This window comes from Barbus barbus (genome assembly GCF_936440315.1).
Source record: "Barbus barbus genome assembly, chromosome: 39".
NCBI classification, from domain to species: Eukaryota; Metazoa; Chordata; class Actinopteri; order Cypriniformes; family Cyprinidae; genus Barbus; species Barbus barbus.
In genome coordinates this window covers 7,064,930-7,087,096 of record NC_136717.1, presented here as the reverse complement: position 1 = coordinate 7,087,096, position 22,167 = coordinate 7,064,930, and the positions used below count along the sequence as shown (strand labels likewise).

Below are 22,167 nucleotides of genomic sequence, written 5' to 3'. Positions count from 1 at the left end.
CTGGGTTTCATCCCTGGTGATGCTCTGCCAGGCCTCTACTGCAACCGTCTTCAGTTCCTGCTTGTTCTTGGGGCATTTTCCCTTCAGTTTTGTCTTCAGCAAGTGAAATGCATGCTCAATCGGATTCAGGTCAGGTGATTGACTTGACCATTGCATAACAGTCCACTTCGTTCCCTTCAATAACTCTTTGGTTGCTTTTTCAGTATGCTTTGGGATACTGAATCTGAATTCTGAATCTGAGAAGTTTAAATCTGCACTGTGAAGCGCCGTCCAGTGAGTTCTGAAGCATTTGGCTGAATATGAGCAGATAATATTGCCCGAAACACTTCAGAATTCATCCTGCTGCTTTTGTCAGCAGTCACATCATCAATAAATACAAGAGGACCAGTTCCACTGGCAGCCATACATGCCCACGCCATGACACTACCACCACCATGCTTCACTGATGAGGTGGTATGCTTAGGATCATGAGCAGTTCCTTTCCTTCTCCATACTCTTCTCTTCCCATCACTCTGGTACAAGTTGATCTTGGTCTCATCTGTCCATAGGATGTTGTTCCAGAACTGTGAAGGCTTTTTTAGATGTCGTTTGGCAAACTCTAATCTGGCCTTCCTGTTTTTGAGGCTCACCAATGGTTTACATTTTGTGGTGAACCCTCTGTATTCACTCTGGTGAAGTCTTGATTGTTGACTTTGACACACATACACCTACCTCCTGGAGAGTGTTCTTGATCTGGCCAACTGTTGTGAAGGGTGTTTTCTTCACCAGGGAAAGAATTCTTCGGTCATCCACCACAGTTGTTTTCCGTGGTCTTCCGGGTCTTTTGGTGTTGCTGAGCTCACCGGTGCGTTCCTTCTTTTTAAAAATGTTTCAAACAGTTGTTTTGGCCACGCCTAATGTTTTTGCTATCTCTCTAATGGGTTTGTTTTGTTTTTTCAGCCTAATAATGGCTTGCTTCACTGATAGTGACAGCTCTTTGGATCTTATCTTGACAGTTGACAGCAACAGATTCCAAATGCAAATAGCACACTTGAAATGAACTCTGTACCTTTTATCTGCTCATTGTAATTGGGATAATGAGGGAATAACACACAACCGGCCATAACACACAACCGGCCATGGAACAGCTGAGAAGCCAATTGTCCCATAACTTTTGGTCCCTTAACAAGTGGGAGGCACATATGCAAACTGTTGTAATTCCTACACCGTTCACCTGATTTGGATGTAAATACCCTCAAATTAAAGCTGACAGTCTGCAGTTAAAGCACATCTTGTTCGTTTCATTTGAAATCCATTGTGGTGGTGTATAGAGCCAAAAATGTTAGAATTGTGTCGATGTCCCAATATTTATGGACCTGACTGTATATTTCTATGAATACATTTTTAAAAGATTACAATTAATGGACTGCTTTAAGAGGAAGTCACTGAGTGAACTGTCTAGCATGTCTTTGTGATGAATGCAAGAAAACAAATCTCATGTATATCTTAAAGAAGCTGAAACTGAATTTGGAAATCTATAAAGCAAATTCTGCAGTTTAACGATGTGGGTTTGGTTTATTGGCTAATTTAACAACTATTCAAAGGACATTAAAGCAACTGTGTGTAGTTTTGTGTATTTCTGCAGCTTTGTGAGTGGATTTCACTGTCCTAAATATATCACTAAATATATACAGTGAGTAGCTGTATATGTGCCCTTGTTATTGCCGTAAATCAATAAGCCTTTTATTTGGAATTTTGTACCTGCTCACCACAATTACATAGCTTACTCCAAAACTGATTTCTAACAAAGCGACTGTCTTCTGTTTCTTTCACATATTCCCCTTAAAATCAGTGTACCATTAGAATGATTCTAAAACAGACTTCAATGTAAAAGAAAATTACATATAGTTACTTTTAAGCATCCTATTTATTGTGGATCAATTACTTTGGTTAATTGCAACAGATGCCTCTTTAATATCAAAAAATGTCAAATGTATGGCTAATTCAGCACATAATCATACATTATATCTCACATGCACAAAGCAAAAATACAGTATTAAAAAATTATTGTACAAATGATTGGTGAAAATGTCCTTGCAATTGATATGCTGATACTAAAAGTAAGATTCAAACTTAAGATACATACAAAAGTAGCTTGTCAACATATTACATTTTCCCCGCATTTTAATATGCTTCATGAAAAACATTAATGGCTCAGGTTACATACTTTTTTGGGTCACACTTGAGTTTGGGGACCACCTATGACTATTGCCTCTAACTTCTAATTTGCTGCTTGTTAATAGTTAGTAAGGTAGTTGTTAGGTTTAGATATGCGGTAGGATTAAGGAACCTAAAATATGGTAATGCAGAATAAGGCATTAATATGTGCTTTATAAGTACTAATAAGCATGTATACAATATGCTAGTAATATGCATGCTAACAAGCAACTAGTTAATAGTGAGAATTGGTCCCCAAACTAAAGTGTTACCCTTTTGTACTATATAAAAACTAAAAAAATAAATAAATAAAAGTGGAACAGAATAATGGTATGACACTGTTAGCTTAGAGATTGTGTGCACTGATGCCACTTAAGAGGATCAATGCATTTTGAATTTTGAATCTGAGAAGTTTAAAGTTTATAGTCTTTTTATAGTGCATTTCTGTAAACGTTCACAGTAATTGTTTGTGTATATACAATGGGGCAAATAAGTATTTGATACACTGCCGATTTTTCAAGTTTTCCCACTTACAAAGAATGGAGAGATCTGTAATATTCATCGTAGGTACACCTCAACTGTGAGACACAGAATATTAAAAAATAAAATCCAGAAAATCACATTGTTTGATTTTTGAATAATTAATTTCCATTTTATGGCATGGAATAAGTATTTGATCACCTACCAACCAGCAAGAATTCTGGCTCTCACAGACCTGTTAGTTTGTCTTGAAGAAGCCCTCCTATCCTCCACTCATTACCTGTATTAATTGCACCTATTTGAACTTGTTGCCTGTATAAAAGACACCTGTTCACACACTCAATCAATCAGACTCCAACCTCTCCACTATGGGCAAGACCAAAGAGCTGTCTAAGGGCACTAGGGACAAAATTGTAGACCTGCACAAGGCTGGGATGGGCTACAGGACAATAGGCAAACAGCTTGGTGAGAAGGCAACAACTGTTGGCGCAATTATTAGAATATGGAAGAAATTCAAGATGACTGTCAATCTCCCTCGGACTAGGGCTCCATGCAAGATCTCGCCTCGTGGAGTATCAATTGATCCTGAGAAAGGTGAGGGATCAGCCTAGAACTACACGGGAGGACCTGAAGAGAGCTGGGACCACAGTCTCAACGGTAACCATTAGTAACACACTACACCATCATGGATTAAAATCCTGCAGCACGCGCAAGATCCCCCTGCTCATGTCCAGGCCCTTCTGAAGTTTGCCAAAGACCATCTGGATGATCCAGAGGAAGCATGGGAGAAGGTCATGTGGTCAGATGAGACCAAAATAGAACTTTTTGGTATAAACTCCACTCGCTGTGCTTGGAGGAAGGAGGATGAGTACAATCCCAAGAACACCATCCCAACCGTGAAGCATGGGGGTGGAAACATCATGCTTTGGGGGTGCTTTTCTGCAAAGGGGACAGGACGACTGCACCAAAATTAATGGGGAGGATGGATGGGGCCATGTATCGTGAGATTTTGGGCAACAACCTCCTTCCCTCAGTAAGAACATTGAAGATGGGTCGTGGCTTGGTCTTCCAGCATGACAATGACCCCAAACACACAGCAAGGGTAACTAAGGAGTGGCTCCGTAAGAAGCATTTCAAGGTCCTGGAGTGGCCTAGCCAGTCTCCAGACCTGAACCCAATAGAAAATCTATGGAGGGAGCTGAAACTCCGTGTTGCCCAGCGACAGCCCCAAAACCTGAAAGATCTGGAGAAGACCCGTATGGAGGAGTGGGCCAAAATCCCTGCTGCAGGTGTGCAAACCTGGTCAAGAACTACAGGAAACGTCTGACCTCTGTAATTGTAAACAAATGTTTCTGTACCAAATATTAAGTTCTATTTTTCTATTGTATTAAATACTTATTTCATGCAATAAAATTGAAATTAATTATGCAAAAATCATACAATTTGAATTTCTGGATTTTTTTTTAATTCTGTCTCTCACAATTGAGGTGTACCTACGATGAAAATTACAGATCTCTCCATTGTTTGTAAGTGGGAAAACTTGAAAAATCGGCAGTGTATCAAATACTTATTTGCCCCACTGTATATTCAGTGCATAACAAAAAATAAGAAACACACTATAACATTTTTTTTTAATGGAACAACATGGAACAATAAAATATAAAAAAATTATTTCTTTTTCATTTACTCATGCATTTAAAATGTATTAGTTGATTTTGCAAGAGTGAATTATCATTCAATTACTGGAATTAATTGCTTTAAATTAATCAAATGCACTATAAAATCGGAATATTTGACTTTTTCGTATTTATTTAAATCTCATGATTCCATGTTGTAACAATAAAATAGGTACCTTTAATAGGTACTGCGTTTAGTAAAAAAATATACATACACATTTGTGTATATAATATGTATCTGTGTGTGTGTGTGTGTGTATTTGTGTATATGTACAGTATATACATCCTATTAAGCCTTTGCTGGTCAGTTAGAATAGCTACATGTGCAGATAATGTATGTACATTTATACAAAAAAGGTCCAATGTCGGTTTACTGTCCTGATGAAGCTTTGTGATCAGGAAATCTTCTTTTTGTCACTCTGAAAAAGTCTGAAAGAGAAAAATTTTTTTTTTAGAATTGTAATATCACAGTGCCTATAACTAATATTTTTTAACAAATTCCCGATCACATTAGTCTGGTCATTACCGAGTGACCCTGACAATGAAATGTGACAACTATATCTACTATCTTACCTGTGATGCTTGCTTGTCTGCGTTTGACCCCTAGCAATGCAGCCATTCTCTTCTCTGGCTTGGTTCCCCTCAGACTTCCTCTGGTCCGCAGCTCCAGATATTTCTCTGTGGCCATAGCTGGAGACGAACAAGCTTCCACCGTTTGCTTTGCCATACCGGGCCTGAGCACACAGCTATGGTAAAACACTGGCACATCCTGGCACCGCAGCTCCTCCCACTCAATGCAACCGGGGACTGGTTGGTCCATCTGAAAGTCAAAGTTCCAGCGCTGTTTGGCGATCTCCACGTTCATGCAGAATAGCCTCTGGAAGTCCTGCTGCAACTGCTGGTGGTCCACTGGACCAAACAGGTTCCGCCGAACCACTGCTGCCTGAGGCTTAATGTCCTCCTCCTGCCCTTCCAGCAGCCCAAAATAACACGCATCTGGTGTCATGGACATGTTCCTGGAACAAAGAATAGAAATTCCCCAAAAGTATTGGTATTAGAGCACATTAGAGTACAGTAGATAACAAAATCATGTCTTTCAATCAACTGGTATTTTGGTGATGATGACTTTGATTCGGTAAAATAAAATAAACTGCTATTTTTATTCAAGAAATATTAAGATTTTGCCACATTACCTACTCTTTTTAAAAGAATCCTTTCATTGACGTTTCCCGTCATGATAAAGATTTCTTTAGTTTAGTATACCCCAAAAATATAATTTCAGAAATTAAATTAAAAGCTGTACATATAAATTGCACTTTTAATGTATATTTAACAAATGAAAATGTCCCTGGACCACAAAACCACTCATAAGTAGCATGGGTAGCAATAGCCAACAATACATTTTATGGGTCAAAATGACCGATTATTCTTTTATGCCAAAAATCATTAGGATATTAAGTAAAGATCATGTTCCATGAAGACATTTGGTAAATGTCCTACCGTAAATGTATCAAAATTAAAATTTTGATTAGTAATATGCATTGCTAATGACTTCATTTGGATAACTTTAAAGGAAATTTTCTCAATATTTGGATTTTTTTGCACCCTCAGATTCCAGATTTTTTTATTTATAGTTCCTAACAAACCATACATCAACGGAAAGCTTACTTATTGAGCTCTCGGATGATGTACAAATCTCAATTAAAAAAAAAATTGACAATAATGACTGGTTTTATGGTCCAGGGTCACATATGAGACATGAAAAATTTAATTAATTTTGTACGGTCACACTCTTACCACTGAAGAGAGAAATATGTGAGTGAGGCTTGTTTACGTCGAGAAAGTAGGCGCGGCACGCCTCTCAAATTACTAGTACACACTACTACACGCTAAACTACACACTTCCCCAATACAAACGCCCACGAGAGAATACAATACATGAGGAATGATTGACACCTCCCGTTACTCACTGCCAATTACCTTTATAAAGCAGAAGACATGCATCTCAAATCATCTCTGTAATATTGACAGACAGAGAGATAGGCTAGATAGACAGACAGAACCCTAGTCATGCAGAAACGGTCCATGTCAACAACAACCGAAAAATATTAAACTCACCATTCGAGTAAAAGCAGAGCTCTAGATGAGGGAGATTAAGTCCACTAACGTTACTAATAGACTTTCTAATCAATAAGAGAAGCGAAACGACCTGAGCTACAAACACAACACGAGCAGCGAAGTAATAATAAACTCATCTGCAGTAACGTTGTTTGTTTTGATGGCAGGACTGCCCCTTGTCACGTGACCCGCGCAGCACAACTCCACTCAATATTTAAATTGTAACATGTCAAATAACAATGATTTTTTAAAATCTCACTACTGCTAAAAACACAATGCGCGTAATATTACCTTTTCCACGTCTTAACGCCGCAGCGAGGTTTCTGTGGAAAGTAGGTCAAATCCCCCTGAACCCCCGCGCGTGACACACATTCAGTGTTTTGCTCTCGTCACGAACAGCTCGGGCGCGCGCCCGAGAGCTCCAGTCACGTTGATGTGCAACGTGACAGGGAGGAGCCACACGCTGCATTTGATTTTCTCCCGCGCTCTATGATGAAGGAATGATGGGAGAAATGAATCATTTTAATGCTTTTGTTTAGGAAACATGCATACAGAGAAAACACAGAACAGGCGTGGTGCATTTTAAGTTGTAAACCTTTAATGTTTATTTTTCTAGATCACAAATCTGACAGCTTTTCTATTCCTATTTTTCCCTATCCGCCAATGAATAAAAAATAAAAAAGGTAATTGCCACTGTTTATCTCACCATTCTGACTTTTTTCTCGACTTTTGCGTGATATAAACTCGCAATTGCGAGTTATAACGTCCGGTTTTGAGGAGAAAAAAAAAATGTTCTCAACTCGCAATTCTGACTTTCTTCTCAGAATTATGGGATATAAACTCGCAATTGCGAGTTATAAAGTCCGTTTCTGAGGAGAAAAAAAAATGTTCTCAACTCGCAATTCTGAGAAGAAGAAAAATAAATTCTCAGTTTATATTTGGGAGGTAATATATATACAGATAAACATTTTGAGATCATGCACTCCAGACAAACATATTTTCAGGAAAAGTGGGTCATCTGATTTATCAGAAATTATGCTTTATCTGTATTAGAAAGTATAAAGACATTCATTCATTCATCATCTATCTATCACACAAATATTTTCAGCAACATATTTAACAAAATATATAGGCTATGAGTAAAATTAGGTTCACCCAATCAATGCAGAAAATTCAAAACAAGAAAACACATAGGGTACCTGAATAAATTCTGAATATGTATTTTTACTTGTCATGTGTAAACACGGCATTCGTGGAAGCCAACACTAAGTTACTCTCCTTGTGTCTAACTACGAGCAGTGGCGTTACTAACCTACAAACATTTTTCTTGTTGCTTGACAATAATCATTTTTGAAATCAAGCAGCTTTTGCAGAAGCATTATAAATGCAATTAATCTACTTTTTAAGAATTGCTTGACTGTAGATAAACAACTTTTTAATACTACTTTGTGAGTACTTTTTAACTTGAAAAAATACAGTTTCTAAGCCAAGTCACATTTATTCATGCATGCTTTATACAATACAGGCAGTTCTCCTCTAGCCAAGTGAACGAATACAGTGGGATTCATAATTCCAGTAAATGAACATTGATATTACTCAAAACTTTGCAACCAGCTCCTTCTGCTTGAGCACTGGGATATAAACAATAGACAACAAAAAAAAAAGACAATGGACAAAATATGTATGTACAGATACATATATGTATATAACATATATAACATAGCCTTGTATATAATATGTATGTTACATACAAGGGAATATGAGTATACAAATAAATGTAAATATAAATAATGTTGGGCATTTGCAGGGACAGTATATTGCACATTGGGGGCTTTTAACTGCTCATGAGGTGGATGGCCTGAGGAAAGAAACTTTTCTTGTGCCTGGCTGTTCTGGTGCTCAGTACTCTGTACTAGCGACCAGGCAACAACAGTTCATGGAAGTAACCTGGATGTGAGGGGTCCAAAGTGATTTTCCCAGCCCTTTTCCTTACTCTGGATGAGTATCTGTGTGATTGTTGCTGATTTAAGTCTTCCCATAGCATGTGTGACCAGCAGATGTCCTAAGTGTGCTGTGTTTAATTGCATTCGAACAGTGAATTATTCTGCAAAACAATTGGCCATCTGAAAATTGTAATTTCTCCTATTATCCTAAAAGTTTCTTGCTCAGCTAACAGCAAAAGTGGTTGAATTCTCATCTCTAGAGCCTCAGGTAAATGATGTAAAAGTAAAAGTAAGGTAAAAGTAAATGTTGGCAAAAATTTCATTTTTGGGTGAACTGTAAAATTGTTCTTATGGTACAAACCATTTAGATACTATTTGCATGGCACGCATTGAGGTGACCTTTGACCAAATGAAGATATGTGATGTTGTCATTTGCTCTATATATTACACAACATCACTGTCATTAGAAAAGAGAAGGCCCATGTGGTGGAGGTGCAGTCTAATCATGATCCTGAGCACTTCGTTAAACAATCATTATTCATTATCAATCATTAAAGATTTGGCTTGGAATGTAAAGCTTTATTTTTACCTTTAATAATGTAAATGAAAGGTTTTTTGGTTCTGGCTATAGTGATTTTCTTCCTGTTAAAGGGACATAAACAAAAAGTGTAAGCTGGTTTGCTGATCTCCCTGCCTAGTTTACTGGTTTTAGAGGCGCTTTGGGCACAATCTTAAAGGGTGGTTGTAACTATGTTGAACAGGGTTGAACAGAAGTAGAGACAAAGCCATAATATACACAAAGCTTTCGGATCTTTATTTAAGTACAATATAGTTGAAGACACCTAATGCCACGTTCACACAGCAGCAGAATATGGTTGTCAGTCCTGTATTTGAGTCGTCAATATGGTTGCATTCATGTACAATTCAGTTATTTACAGAATTGACAACTGCATTCTATAACCAAACTCACACCCATAAACTTTCAGGACTCACAACCATATTTTCGGCAAAGCCCTTCTATGTGAAGGGAACTGTACTGAACAAGTTGTCTGTCACGTCACACAGCAGCCTCAAATGTGTCAAGACTTAAAAAGAGGTCTGTTTTGTGTTGACATTTAAAGCTGCATGAGGAGTAATGCTCCTATAATAATATAGTATATTTTGAAATAACTGAACATAACTTGAGTCACGTTTTTCTGTATCAAGTCCTATACAACCATTTTGAAATGAACAGCATTTTCAGCTGTTGGATTTCTTAATAAATTTGGCTTTTTTATAAATGTGGCCCCAAATGCTCAGGTTCTGTAAACACCCCTGCTTCAACATCTGAAATATTATTGGTTTATTTTCAAATAGTTGTGTTAACACACCTCTTATTATTTCAGTCACATTCCCTAACATGTTGGAACAGAAAACTCAAAATGATGGCAGAGACGAAATCAGGTGTTTCCAGTTTCAACTGACAGCTCAGGAGTTCTTAATGACAGCTTGCTTAAGGGAATAATGTCTTACAATCACAAAATCTTATCTCTTTATCATCTTTAGGTGCATGTTTAAAGTTCTGGTTTTGCAGTGTAAGTAATTCAGCCAACTACAGATGCTGTTCATCATCAGCTTTTATAGAAATTTCATTGAGTATTTATATACATTCCTTCTGTCCGTCCTTCCCTCCGTCCCTCCCTCTCTTGCTCATTCTCACAAGGCTTCATATTTCTTTGTTTCTTGCCTTCTCTGTCCTGATTATTCATTTTGTGTTATTTCTTGCGTTTGATGCCAGCGTTTGTACACATGGCATGTGATGGCCATTACACTGTCCTCATCATCCCTCTCCAGAACAGCCTCTACAGCCCTGACGCACTGCACTGCTTCCACTGGGTAAGAGATTGTCTACTCTGTGTGTAATTTTGGAGGATTTGGAAACAAGACAGTTTTGTCTATAGTGATGAAATTTAAAGGTAGTATTTGTGAGGACATGCCTCAAAAAAAAAAAAAAAAGAATCTTAAAGTATGGTTTAATATTTATCTAGTTGAGCATACTTTGGCTTGATGGTTAGATGGCTTAGACAGAACGAGGAGAAAATGTTTTAGTATGTAGGCCTTATGTAGTTTAAATGCTTGCCAAGGCATTTGTGAGTTGTTGCTATAGGCAAGTGCTAGATGGTTGCTGAGGTTTTCTGGCTGCTAGGGCATTGCTAAAAATCAAATCACGTCCCAAATCACGTACTTGTGCACTATTCAGTGCCGTTTTGTAGTATAAATAGTACAAGTAGTAATGCACTGAAAATAAAAAAAAATGAAGTGTGGACATTTTGACTCTCTATGCACCCAGTTGTCGCGGCCATTAATTACATAGTGGAGGGAGAGCTATCAGACTCCAATTATGAATGACAAAATAATCTTATATAATGTGCAAAAAAGTCTTAGGCATTATTATTTTCACCCAAAAATAAAAAAGGGTTAGTTATTTACTATGGGTAAAAATATAGGGTCAGTTATTTCTATCTTTTGCTGTAGTGTGTCAGTAGGAAAAATCATTCCTTTTGCCATTAATTGTAATAATCCAGTGAGATTTTGTTTGCACAAGGTGTCTGACAACAGCTAGTCTGCTCCACACTGATCTCACGGACATTATCAAGTCCATATGGAATGACATGAAGAAACAGAAGAAACTAAGCAGATTATATCCAGAAAAACTGTGGCAACATCTCCAAGACACTTTAAGAAAATTACCTGCAAAGCTGCAGTACTGTGAAAAGTTTTAGATGCTTGTGTAAAAATTCTATAAAATAAGTGTGCTTTCAAAAATAATGTCATAAATGTTATTTATCAATTAATTTCTATAAACTAAATCAACGCTACATTTGGTGTGACCACCCTTTGCATGTAAAACAAGCTTTTGTCCTATAGGTACACTTGTGCATCATTTTTCAGGTAGCTTTGCAGGTAGGTTTCTTTAAGTGTCTTGGAGTCTTTGCCACAGTTCTTCTGGATTTAGTCTGTCTCAGTTTCTTCATGCCATTCCAGGTGGACTCAATGATGGGGAGATCACATCTCTGTGTGGAGCACTGGCTGTTGTCAGACTCCTTGTGCATACAAAAAATCTCACTGGATTATTACAATTATGGCAAAAGGAATGTTTGGAAATGTAAACTGATATTTCCTACTGACACACTAAAGCAAAAGATAGAAGTACCTGGCTTCAAACCATTTTTGTTGTTGGTGGTGGTGAAAATAATAATGGCCTAAGACTTTTGCACAGTAGTGTAATTCATATACTGCATGCTGAGTACATAGTGTGTAAATGCATTGTGTGTAGTGCATAATTTGGCATGCAATGATTGCCAAGACATTTTGGGTGGCTGATCTCCAATAGCATAGTAAATGAGACACAAATAAGATTTCTTGCTTATCAAAACTTTTGTTTTACATAATAGTTACTTGCATATTTTCTGTAGAGGGAGCAACACTTCTGTTAATCGGCCAAGCAGGTTATCGACCAATGCCAGTAATCTCAAAATGGCCAAATATCATTTGATTAATCTGTATATCACTATATGCTCCAGTCGTAATTCTTAATTCTGACATTTGTAATGTGCCAAAACACTTAAAGTTCAAATCAATCAGACAACTCTATTAAAATGTTCAAAAAACATGTTTTTTTATTATGTTAGCATGTTTTTATTGTGTTTTATTGTGTTAGTTAGCTGTTTTTCTTAGTTATTTTTTAACATAGTCAAAATAACCCAACTGCAGTTTGATTGAGATTAATTGGAATTCACAATGAAAAAACATGATTTCTGAAAATTGTTAAAAACGGAGTTATCTGTTTTTGCAAATGAACTTTTCATATGTAATGTTTCAATGTTTATGATAAATTAATGCTTCTTTTAGCTAAAGAGACATAGAGATCTGGAAAGACAAAAAGATGTCCTGTGGGCTGGACTGCAGGTTGTGGAACAAACACAGCTGTGGTACCAGAATCGCCTGAAGCTGAATTTAAAAAAGCAAGTTAGCTTCAGCACAGGAGACTTGGATGGAGAGGTATGTACCTTCACAAAACACACCTGAGTAATGCTGCTGTCACATAAAAACAAGAGTATCCAATTGAATTGTTCCTGCAGACTTCAATTCAATACCTGTACATTTGAACTTAATTCAAAACATTTATTCTCCCAATGAGCTGATGATCTAAATCAGGTTTGTTAAATAAGGTACACATACAAAATGTACAGTGCTGTAGGTGCCTAAACCAGGAATGAAAACCACTGGCCTACAACCAATGTTAAGACAGGCTACTGTACTAACCCCTAACCTAAACCAGAGCCCTCCAAATATATAACCAGTAACTGATATCTACTAAGAAATAAGGATTTTTTGTGCAATTTTGCTTGAGAAACTTCATTTATACTAACATTGGCTATCAATGAAGAAAAGTGTATTTTTGCCAAAATAGTGGTGTCAGAAGATCATCTCAACTTGGTAGCACAGGTATCAAAAGTATTTCTGAAATTCCTTGTTGTACGCATGTGAAACCAAGTTATATATGAGCCAAAAATGGTAAAGTTCTAATATAATTTTCTCACCATCAAGTTGTTCCAAACCTGTATGAATTTCTTTCATCTGCTGAACACAAAGGAAGTTATTCTGAAGAATGTTGGTAACCTAACAGATGCTGGTCCCTATTGACTTCCATCGTATGAAAAAATGAAAGTCGGTGCATACCAACATTCTTCAAAATATCTTCTTTTGTGTTCACGAGAAGAAAGAAACTTGGAACAACTTGAGGGTGAGTAAATGATAACAGAATTTTAGATTTGTGTCAAACCTAGAACCTTTGGCATTAAATGCCAAACCTAAAAAGGATAGTTCACCCAAAAATGAAAATTCAGCTTTCAGAAATCAGCATTCTTACCCTGCATAGACAGCAACAGAACTGAAGGCCCAGAAACATAGTAAGGACATTGATAAAATAGTCCATGTTATGAAGCTACGAGAATATTTTTGTGCATAAAGAAAACAAAAATCATGACTTTATTCAACAATTTCTTCTCTTCCATGTCACTGTGCATGCGTGTGCTTTCCTCTAATTGAAAACAAGGCACTTCCTGGTTCTACATCAGAACCTGCATCGGCAGCACCATGCACCTGCGTCGTGGTATTCTCGTAGCTTCATAACATTACGGTTGAATCACTGATATCACATGGACTATTTTAATGATGTCCTTACTACCTTTCTAGGCCTTGAACGTTTCAGTTCTGTTGCTGTCTATGCAGGGTCAGAAAGCTCTTGGATTTTTGTTACGAAGTTAAAGAAGATTTTAGGTTTGGAATGACATGAGGGTGAGTAATTAATGACAGAATTTAAATTTTTGAGTGAACTATGCCTTTTGATCCTTAAGTCCTTAGTAAGCTTGGACACGTGTGTTTGATTAAGGTTATACTGTAGCTAAAGTCTGAAGAAAGGTTGGTCTACAAGAGCAGGATTAAGTAAACTTAATCCTTAAAAAAATCCTTAATCCTTAAAAAAAAAAAAAATCTTTCCCTCTATCTTTCTCTTCGCTTACTAGCTTGTACTTATTTGAACAATGACTGGGACTTGGTGTTACGAGCACTTCCTCTGTCTGATTGCCTCTTCGAGATTAATCGCTTTTTGTATTCCCCAATTGTAAGTTGCTTTGGATAAAAGCGTCTGCCAAATGACTAAATGTAAATGTAAATGTAAATGTAAACTTGGTGTACTTTTCAAAGTGAGGATATGAGGAATGGAGGTACAGTTTGTTCAATATGTTGTACTGTTATTTACATGTGTGGTTCAGCTGGTGAGACATTGGCTTTCCTATCTGTACTTTATTTTATTTATTTATTTTACATTTTTGTCCTAAGAAATTTGTAAATTACCTGTACCTTACAGGGCAGGTGGTCCAGTGCTATGCGGTCTTGTATGCAGCGTGTGAATGGCAGTCTGGGTAATCTGATGAGTGACTCCTGTGTCTGGAACAATCTGGCCCCAGAAGAGAGTGGAGGATCGGACTGGGACCTCCGGTGGAGCAATGCCACATTGGTCAAGGTGATGATCAGTACTAATAATAGTATTCTTATTGTTTTTGTTTCTGTTGTGCAGTCCTATTTATTATCAACATAACAAGCACTGTGTGGATTTCATATACAGGAAGTGAATCAGAAGAATCAACAGATTGCCATGTTGGAGCTTGAGAAGGCACAACTTCTTCAGCAGCTGGTGTCTTACAGCACACCTGATTGATGACATCTGCGCATTTTCAACTTTAATTACAAAAGGGTTTCATTCAATCGTGCAGTGAAACGTAAATAGTTAAACCTGCTTTGAAAAGCTGAATGTTAAAATGAATTTAAGCTCTGGTATACACCCAGTCCACCCTGTCTTCCATTATTTAACTGAAAGAGAACGGGTTACGCATGTAAACATGGTTCCCCGAGAGAGAACGAGACGCTGCGCCCCCTAGGGGGCACTATGAGGAATGCAGTCTGCATGACTGGTGTCTGAAGCACGTGTGAAACAACAGTAATCTATTGGCCCACATGGCCCATGACGTCATAGGCTCGGTGCCCGGAAGTATAAGAGGGCACCTGCTAAATACGTCATCTACTTAGCTGTCTGAAGGAAACGTAGACAGGCAGGCCGAAGGCATGGCAAGGAACCATGGTTACATGCGTAACCCGAGACGTTCCCCTTCTAGGGAAATCCAATCATGCCGTGCCAAGGCGCATGCCTGTCCTGGTGGGAGAGCACCAAGGAAGTGACATACACACACGTAAGCCTTAGAAAGGTGCCATGCCACTGACCACGGGCCGCTCATACAACTTGGCCAGAAACGGGGGAAACTTAAAAGATCAAATGGAACATCCCACCCAAGTTAAGAGCTAAGATAGCTATACTATGTGAGCAGAACTAGCCTGGATACACAAGACCACTGAAGAAGCTAACTAGAAAGCCTCTAGAGGAGCTCAAGAGATCGCTACTTAAATCCCAGCTAAAGAGAGTAGCTGCTGAGCTAGAACACAGCTATCCTCAGATCAGATCAGGTCTTATGAAGGCTCGTGGACCAGAATAACATAGCTGAGATAGCCTTCCTACAGAGCTGCCTAGACCACAGAGAGTGGGCCATCTACTTACGACACAAGAGGTGAGACAGCTTTGTGTAGGTAAGGGCTCAAGAGAATGCTACTTAAAACCCTAAGCAGGGGAACGATCACTGCTAGCACATAGCTGTCCTCAGATAGCTAGGCTCTAGGAAAGGGGACCTAAGAGGGCTCACCGCAACTGCAGTAGAAGACAGCTAACCACAAATAGCTGTATTCAGGTAAGCCCGACCTGCCATAACAATGGCTGGAATATGATCACCTACAGATGGCTAACTAAGGAGGACCCCAATCCTTGTCAGTCCTAGTGTAGATAGTCTTCCTGCAAAGCTGGCAAAACCATAGAGAGTGGGCTATCTACTTACAACCCTAGAAGGGGAGATGGCATTGTGTAGGCAAGGATTCAAGGACACCTCTACTTAAAGACCCTAAAAAGGGGAGCAGTCACTGAGCTAGCACATAGATATCCTCAGATAGCTAGGCTCTAGAACACAAGAAACAGGAGGGAAACTCCATAAGAGGGCTCACTGTAACTGCAGTAGAAGCCAGCTAGCCTCAGATAGCTGTATTCAAGTAAGCTCGACCTACCATAAATATAACCACCCTCGGATGGTTATACTGAGGAGATCTCCAGTCCATGTCAGTCCCACATTAGGCTAGCTAAGCACAGTGTTATTGACCAGGAGCTCACAAAAGGGAGATCCGGACCCTCCGTAAATGATTCGCTAAAGAGTGAACACAAACATCATAGTCAGCGATCAAAGCCTGATGTAAGCTGAGGCATAACACTAGAGGGCTGGACACAGCTATCCTCAGATATCAGTTCACTCAGATAAGGCTGAAAATAGCCCAGACCACGGAAGTGGACCATCTACATAAACCCCGAAGCATTATTTCACATGTGCTTCAGACACCGGTCATGCAGACTGCATTCCCCATAGTGCCCCCTAGGGGACGCAGCCCCTAGAAGGGGAATTACAGATATGCTTAATAGATATTGTTTTTTTCTTAAAATATTTGTTGATACTGTACATAAAAATCTGACTTGTTAGCAGTGATTCAAGTACTTACCAAAAAAAAAAACAGGTTTTGAAGTATAAATCAACTATAATTCAAAACATGCCCACATATTTTGAAACAATGAAGACTAATATATTATGGCTAAAATTAGTATTGCAGAATCACTTGTATTAGTTTTGATTTAATACAGTCATGATCTTGTAAAGTGTTTCTTAAACATATAAAGAAGGGGTACATGTTTTTATTGCTTGTCATATTATTATGTATTTGGAAAATATAAATTTAAACTTTAAAAAAAAAATGTTTAAACTTTAACCAGCTGTACTGAAAATGTCACAATCAGATTTAGTTTCGGTTTCGATTTTTATTCCTTGTTTTCTTGTGTTTCCCTCCTATTTTTTGTGTTCCGATCACTACTTTCTTTTCAACTGTTATAGTTTAATATTGATTATGTTGCGCACCTGTTTTTTGTTGAGTGCCTCATTATCTTGTGTATATATGCCCTTAGTTTAGTCTTTGTGTGGCATTGTCTTTACATACGTGAAGCTGTACTGAACCTGAATCCATAGGTGTTTGTGCTGGGATGTCCTCTGGATGGACAGGCCCTGGAACATGGGGAATAGGCATTTTCACAGTCAGGGGATCTGACCAGACACAGAGATCTGGTCTTCTGGGTGGATCAGATCTTGCAGATACTCCAAACTGGATGAAAATTTAACATAACAGCTTCACATATGTAAAGACACCACCAAATAAAGAGGAAAGTTAGGGTATATATACACAGGATAATGAAGAACCCAACAAGAAATAGGTACACAACATAATCAACAACTATGGAAACAAATGAATGTTTCCTTCCTGCTTCTTGTGTTCTGATGACATGAAAATAAGGAATACAAACTAACAGTCTATGAAAACGAAACCGAAACTAACTCTGATTGTGACAATTTCAGTGCAATGCATTTGAATTTTTATACATGTATATTATTATATATGAAAATATACATGTATATTTTCCAAATACATAGTATAATGACAAGCACTATAAACATTTACCCCCTCATATAATATGTCAGAATCAGAATCAGAATCAGAATGAGCTTTATTGGCCAAGTATGTTTACACATACAAGGAATTTGTTGTAGTGACAGAAGCTCCACAGTGCAACAGAAAGACAGTAACAGGACAGGACACAGGTAATGAAACAAAATAACAGGAAATAGCCAATAACCAATGTACAAAGCAGCAAAAAAAATTAAAAATACACAATATATAATATATAATATAGGCGACTATGTATGTACAGGTGAAGTATGTGCAAATTAGAAATGAGAAAATAAAATAAGTGAGTGTGGTGAATGGATAATGTATTAGTTGTGTGTTCTACGTTTATTTATTGAGTGTTCATGAGATGTATTGACTGAGGGAAGAAACTGTTCCTGTGTCTGGTCGTTCTGGTGCTCAGAGCTCTGTAGCGTCGACCAGATGGTAACAGTTCAAAGAGGTTGTGTGCTGGATGTGAGGGGTCCAGAGTGATTTTACCAGCCCTTTTGCTCACTCTGGATAAGTACAGTTCTTGGAGAGTGGGGAGGGTTGTACCAATGATTCTCTCAGCAGTCCGGACTACCCTCCGTAGTCTTCTGAGGTCAGATTTGGTAGCTGAGCTGAACCAGACAGTTATTGAGGTGCAGAGGATGGATTCAATGATGGCAGAGTAGAACTGTTTCAGTAAGTCCTGTGGCAGGTTGAACTTCCTCAGCTGGCGAAGAAAGTACAGCCTCTGCTGGGCCTTCCTGACAATGGAGTCAATGTGAATATCCCACTTTAGGTCCTGAGAGATGGTGGTGCCCAAGAATCTGAATGACTCCACTGCAGTCACGGTGCTGTTCATGATGGTAAGTGGGGGGAGAGCAGGGGGGTTTCTCCTGAAGTCCACGATCATCTCCACAGTTTTGAGCGTGTTAAGCTCCAGGTTGTTGAGACTGCACCAGACAGCCAGCTCCTTAACCTCCTGTCTGTAAGCAGACTCGTCACCGTCCTGGATGAGGCCGATCAGTGTGGTGTCGTCTGCAAACTTCAGGAGCTTGACAGAGGGGTCTTTAGATGTGCAGTCGTTGGTGTAGAGGGAGAAGAGCAGTGGGGAGAGTACGCAGCCCTGAGGAGCTCCAGTGCTGATGGTTCGAGTGCTGGATGAGAATTTGCCAAGCTTTACTAACTGCTGTCTGTCTGTCAGGAAGCTGTTGATCCACTGGCAGACGGAGGTGGGGACGGAGAGCTGAGTTAGTTTATTTTGAAGGGTTTCCGGGATAATGGTGTTAAAAGCAGAGCTGAAGTCCACAAACAGGATCCTCACATAAGTCCCTGGTCTGTCCAGATGCTGCAGGATGAAGTGCAGTCCCATGTTGACTGCATCATCCACAGACCTGTTTGCTCTGTAGGCAAACTGCAGGGGGTCCAGTAAGGGTCCAGTGATGTCCTTCAGATGAGCCAGAACCAGTCTTTCGAATGATTTCATGGCTACAGACGTTAGTGCCACAGGTCTGTAGTCATTTAGTCCAGTAATTTTGTGTTTCTTTGGGACGGGGATGATGGTGGAGCGTTTGAAGCATGAGGGGACTTCACACAGCTCCAGTGATCTATTGAAGATCTGTGTGAAGATGGGGGCCAGCTGCTCAGCACAGATTTTTAGGCAGGCTGGTGACACACCATCTGGACCAGGTGCTTTCCTTCTTTTGTTTTTCCTGAAGACCTGGCACACATCGTCTTCGCTGATTTGAATTGTAGGTGTGGGGGAGAGAGGGGTTGCTGGAGGTGTGAATGGTTGTGTGGAGGGGTGTTCTGGGCGGGTGTGGGGTGATCGTTCAAAACGACAAAAGAACTCGTTTAAGTCGTCTGCCAGGTGTTGATTCTCCAGAGTGCTGGGGGGTGGTGTTTTGTAGCTGGTGATGTCCTTTAATCCAAGCCACACTGAAGCCGGATCGCTGGAAGAGAATTTGTTCCTGAGCTTGTCAGAATAATTCCTCTTTGCCACTCTGATCTCCTTTTCCAGTGTGTATTTGGCCTGTTTGTACAAGACTTTATCCCCCTTTCTGTGAGCATCTTCTTTGGCCTGACGGAGCTGTCTGAGTTTGGCAGTGAACCATGGTTTGTCATTGTTGTAGAATAGATGAGTCCTGGTAGGAATGCACATGTCCTCACAGAAACTGATATATGATGTTACAGTCTCTGTGAGCTCGTCCAGATCGGTGGCAGCGGCTTCAAAAACAGTCCAATCAGTCAGGTCGAAACAGGCTTGTAAATCCCGCTCTGTTTCGTTAGTCCATCTTTTAACAGATCTTAATACAGGCTTCGCAGACTTAAGTTTCTGCCTGTAGGATGGAATAAGATGAACCAAACAGTGATCAGAGAGTCCTAAAGCTGCTCGTGGAACCGAGTGATATGCGTCCTTTATTGTTGTGTAACAGTGATCCAATATATTACTGTCTCTGGTGGGACATGTAACATGCTGTCTGTATTTTGGCAGTTCACGGGAGAGATTTGCTTTATTAAAGTCCCCGAGAATGATTAAAACAGAGTCCGGGTGTTGTTGCTCACTCTCTGTGATCAGATCAGCGAGTTTCTGTAGAGCTGTGCTCACGTGCGCTTGCGGTGGAATGTAAACACTCACGAGAATGAACGAGCAGAACTCCCGCGGCGAATAGAACGGCTTGCAGTTAATGAAGAGCGTTTCTAGATCTGAGCAGCACATCTTCTTTAAAACAGTTACATCTGTACACCACCTCTCATTGATGTAAAAGCATGTCCCGCCGCCGCGCGATTTCCCCGTTGATTCTGTGTCCCGATCTGCTCTTATCAGCTGGTAATTAGGCAGATGGATCGCGCTGTCCGGTATGTCGCCATTCAACCAGGTTTCCGTGAAACATAGAGCAGCAGAGTTAGAAAAGTCCTTGTTTGTCCGGGAGAGCAGAAGGAGTTCGTCCGTTTTGTTGGGTAGAGAGCGGAGATTCGCCAGATGGATGCTAGGCAACGCCGTTCTAAATCCGCGCTGACGAAGTTTCACGAGCGCGCCGGCTCTCTTTCCCCGTCTGCGCCTCCTGAAGCGTTTGACCAGAGCTACAGCTCCGCCAACTACAATGTCCAGCAAAACGTCCGAAAAATCAAAAACCGGTAGAAGATTTTGTGGTGTGTTCTGCCGAATGTTCAGTAGATCATCCCTGGTAAAGCTGATCTTATTTGAAAAACAAAAAACAGGAAAAACAAACAAAAACAATACAAACACCGAGGAGCAACGCACAATAGCTGCCATCAGCGGCGCCATTTTGTTTTTGTTTTATATGTTGACGAAACACTACTAACAATATAATATCTGTTCATTTGGTGGTCTTTACAAGATCATGTCTGTATTAAATCTAAACTAATACAAGTGGTTTTGCAATAGCCAGAGCCTATGCCCTCCATGGACCCTCCACTGGTTGTCCCAGAGCTAGAGCCTGTAGCCCTATTTACTTTGAGCTGTGTCCGTCCTGGAGGGAATATTGTTTAAGTTATACTTCCTGGAGTGGAGTCTCACTCATGCTTCCACCTCTGAGGCGTGTTTGCCTTTGCCAGTCCTGTCAGGATTAATTTACTTGCTAGTCAATAACTGTTTCTAAGCACTCCCCCTCCACTGGTTTCCTCCAGTAGCCATGCTCCTCCTTCTCTTCTGGTCCCGCCCAGCTTCCAAGCTCCTCTTTCTTTGCAACTGGTCCTACCTACCCCTTGTCCAAATACGTGCGGTCTTTGCACTTGACCACTTTACTTATATGACATATTTCCTGAATTTGGCCCAAGTGTCCAAGTGAGGAGATGACAATTGTGTGTAGAACTTTTCATTACCAGATGGGACATATTGTGTTGTAAAAATTTAAGTATTTACAGAGCTATATTTTTATCTTAAATTTTTATCTTTGCATTTTAAAATCAACTTCTAAATGTCTGTTCAGTAGTCCCTATAACATGACACAATTTAATTTGTGGTGCTTCTAATTAAGTGACAGAAAGCAGTTGCAAATGTTGTACAAAATAAATATCACCATCACTCATTTTGCACCAAAATAAAACATGTAACACTGTTTTTGTACCAAATTATGTGTAATAACATCTGATTAATATATTCATATTTAGGTTTCTGTGACCTCTTGCAAAATCTTGGCAAAAATATCATGATTTATTCTAAAACATGATGCATGCTGAGATACACTAAGCCTCAAATAGCGCTCCGGAGAGGTATTCGAGATGTGTGTGGACTTAGTGTGCATTAAGGGCACAGTGCTTTGGTGTTTTTAAGACTCAAGCGGCCAAGACCACAAGTGCCTACTTCACTGGTTCCACCTGGCTTCCTGCTTCTTCCGCTGGCTCCATCCGGTTCTCTGGCTCTGGCAGTGTTGCCAATTTAGCAATTTTGTAGCTAGATTTAGCGACTTCCCCACGCCTTTTGAGACTTTTTTTTTCAAAAGTTTAGGGACAAATGTAGCAACTTCTTGGACAAACCTTATCTAAGTTCTCATCTTGCCCACTGATCTATATTCATCTTTATATAGATCAGTGAATTTGTCATTATGATGTCTTTTGTTGAC

At 39.4% G+C, this 22,167-nt stretch overlaps 2 protein-coding genes across 7 annotated transcripts; one reads left to right on the top strand and one right to left on the bottom strand.

The window, feature by feature from the left end:
• Positions 1 to 1,689: 1,689 nt before the first annotated feature.
• On the bottom strand, positions 1,690 to 6,893 carry LOC306858953 (cyclin-dependent kinase inhibitor 1-like). 5 transcript variants are annotated; one of them, XR_013783254.1, is made up of 4 exons: positions 6,762 to 6,878; positions 4,926 to 5,368; positions 4,257 to 4,781; positions 1,703 to 2,701 (listed from the first exon to the last, which is right to left on the bottom strand). XR_013783254.1 is itself a non-coding variant. In XM_079399769.1 (3 exons), exons 2-3 carry the CDS (start codon positions 5,362 to 5,364, stop codon positions 4,723 to 4,725), a joined length of 498 nt encoding a protein of 165 aa, XP_079255895.1. In that variant the 5' UTR covers positions 5,365 to 5,368; positions 6,762 to 6,884; the 3' UTR covers positions 1,690 to 4,722. The 5 variants fall into 5 exon arrangements, 2 of the variants coding, with proteins under 2 accessions (XP_079255895.1, XP_079255896.1); XR_013783255.1 differs by having other exon boundaries at positions 1,896 to 2,701; positions 6,471 to 6,878; XR_013783256.1 differs by having other exon boundaries at positions 1,896 to 2,774; positions 4,170 to 4,781.
• A 3,089-nt stretch (positions 6,894 to 9,982) lies between these two features.
• On the top strand, positions 9,983 to 16,604 carry LOC306858954 (suppressor APC domain-containing protein 1-like). 2 transcript variants are annotated; one of them, XR_013783257.1, is made up of 5 exons: positions 9,983 to 10,288; positions 12,305 to 12,454; positions 14,325 to 14,480; positions 14,583 to 14,886; positions 16,493 to 16,604. XR_013783257.1 is itself a non-coding variant. In XM_079399771.1 (4 exons), the coding sequence occupies exons 1-4, from the start codon at positions 10,184 to 10,186 to the stop codon at positions 14,673 to 14,675; spliced, it is 504 nt and encodes a 167-aa protein (XP_079255897.1). In that variant the 5' UTR covers positions 9,983 to 10,183; the 3' UTR covers positions 14,676 to 16,604. The 2 variants fall into 2 exon arrangements, 1 of the variants encoding a protein (XP_079255897.1); XM_079399771.1 differs by having other exon boundaries at positions 14,583 to 16,604.
• Positions 16,605 to 22,167: the final 5,563 nt, after the last annotated feature.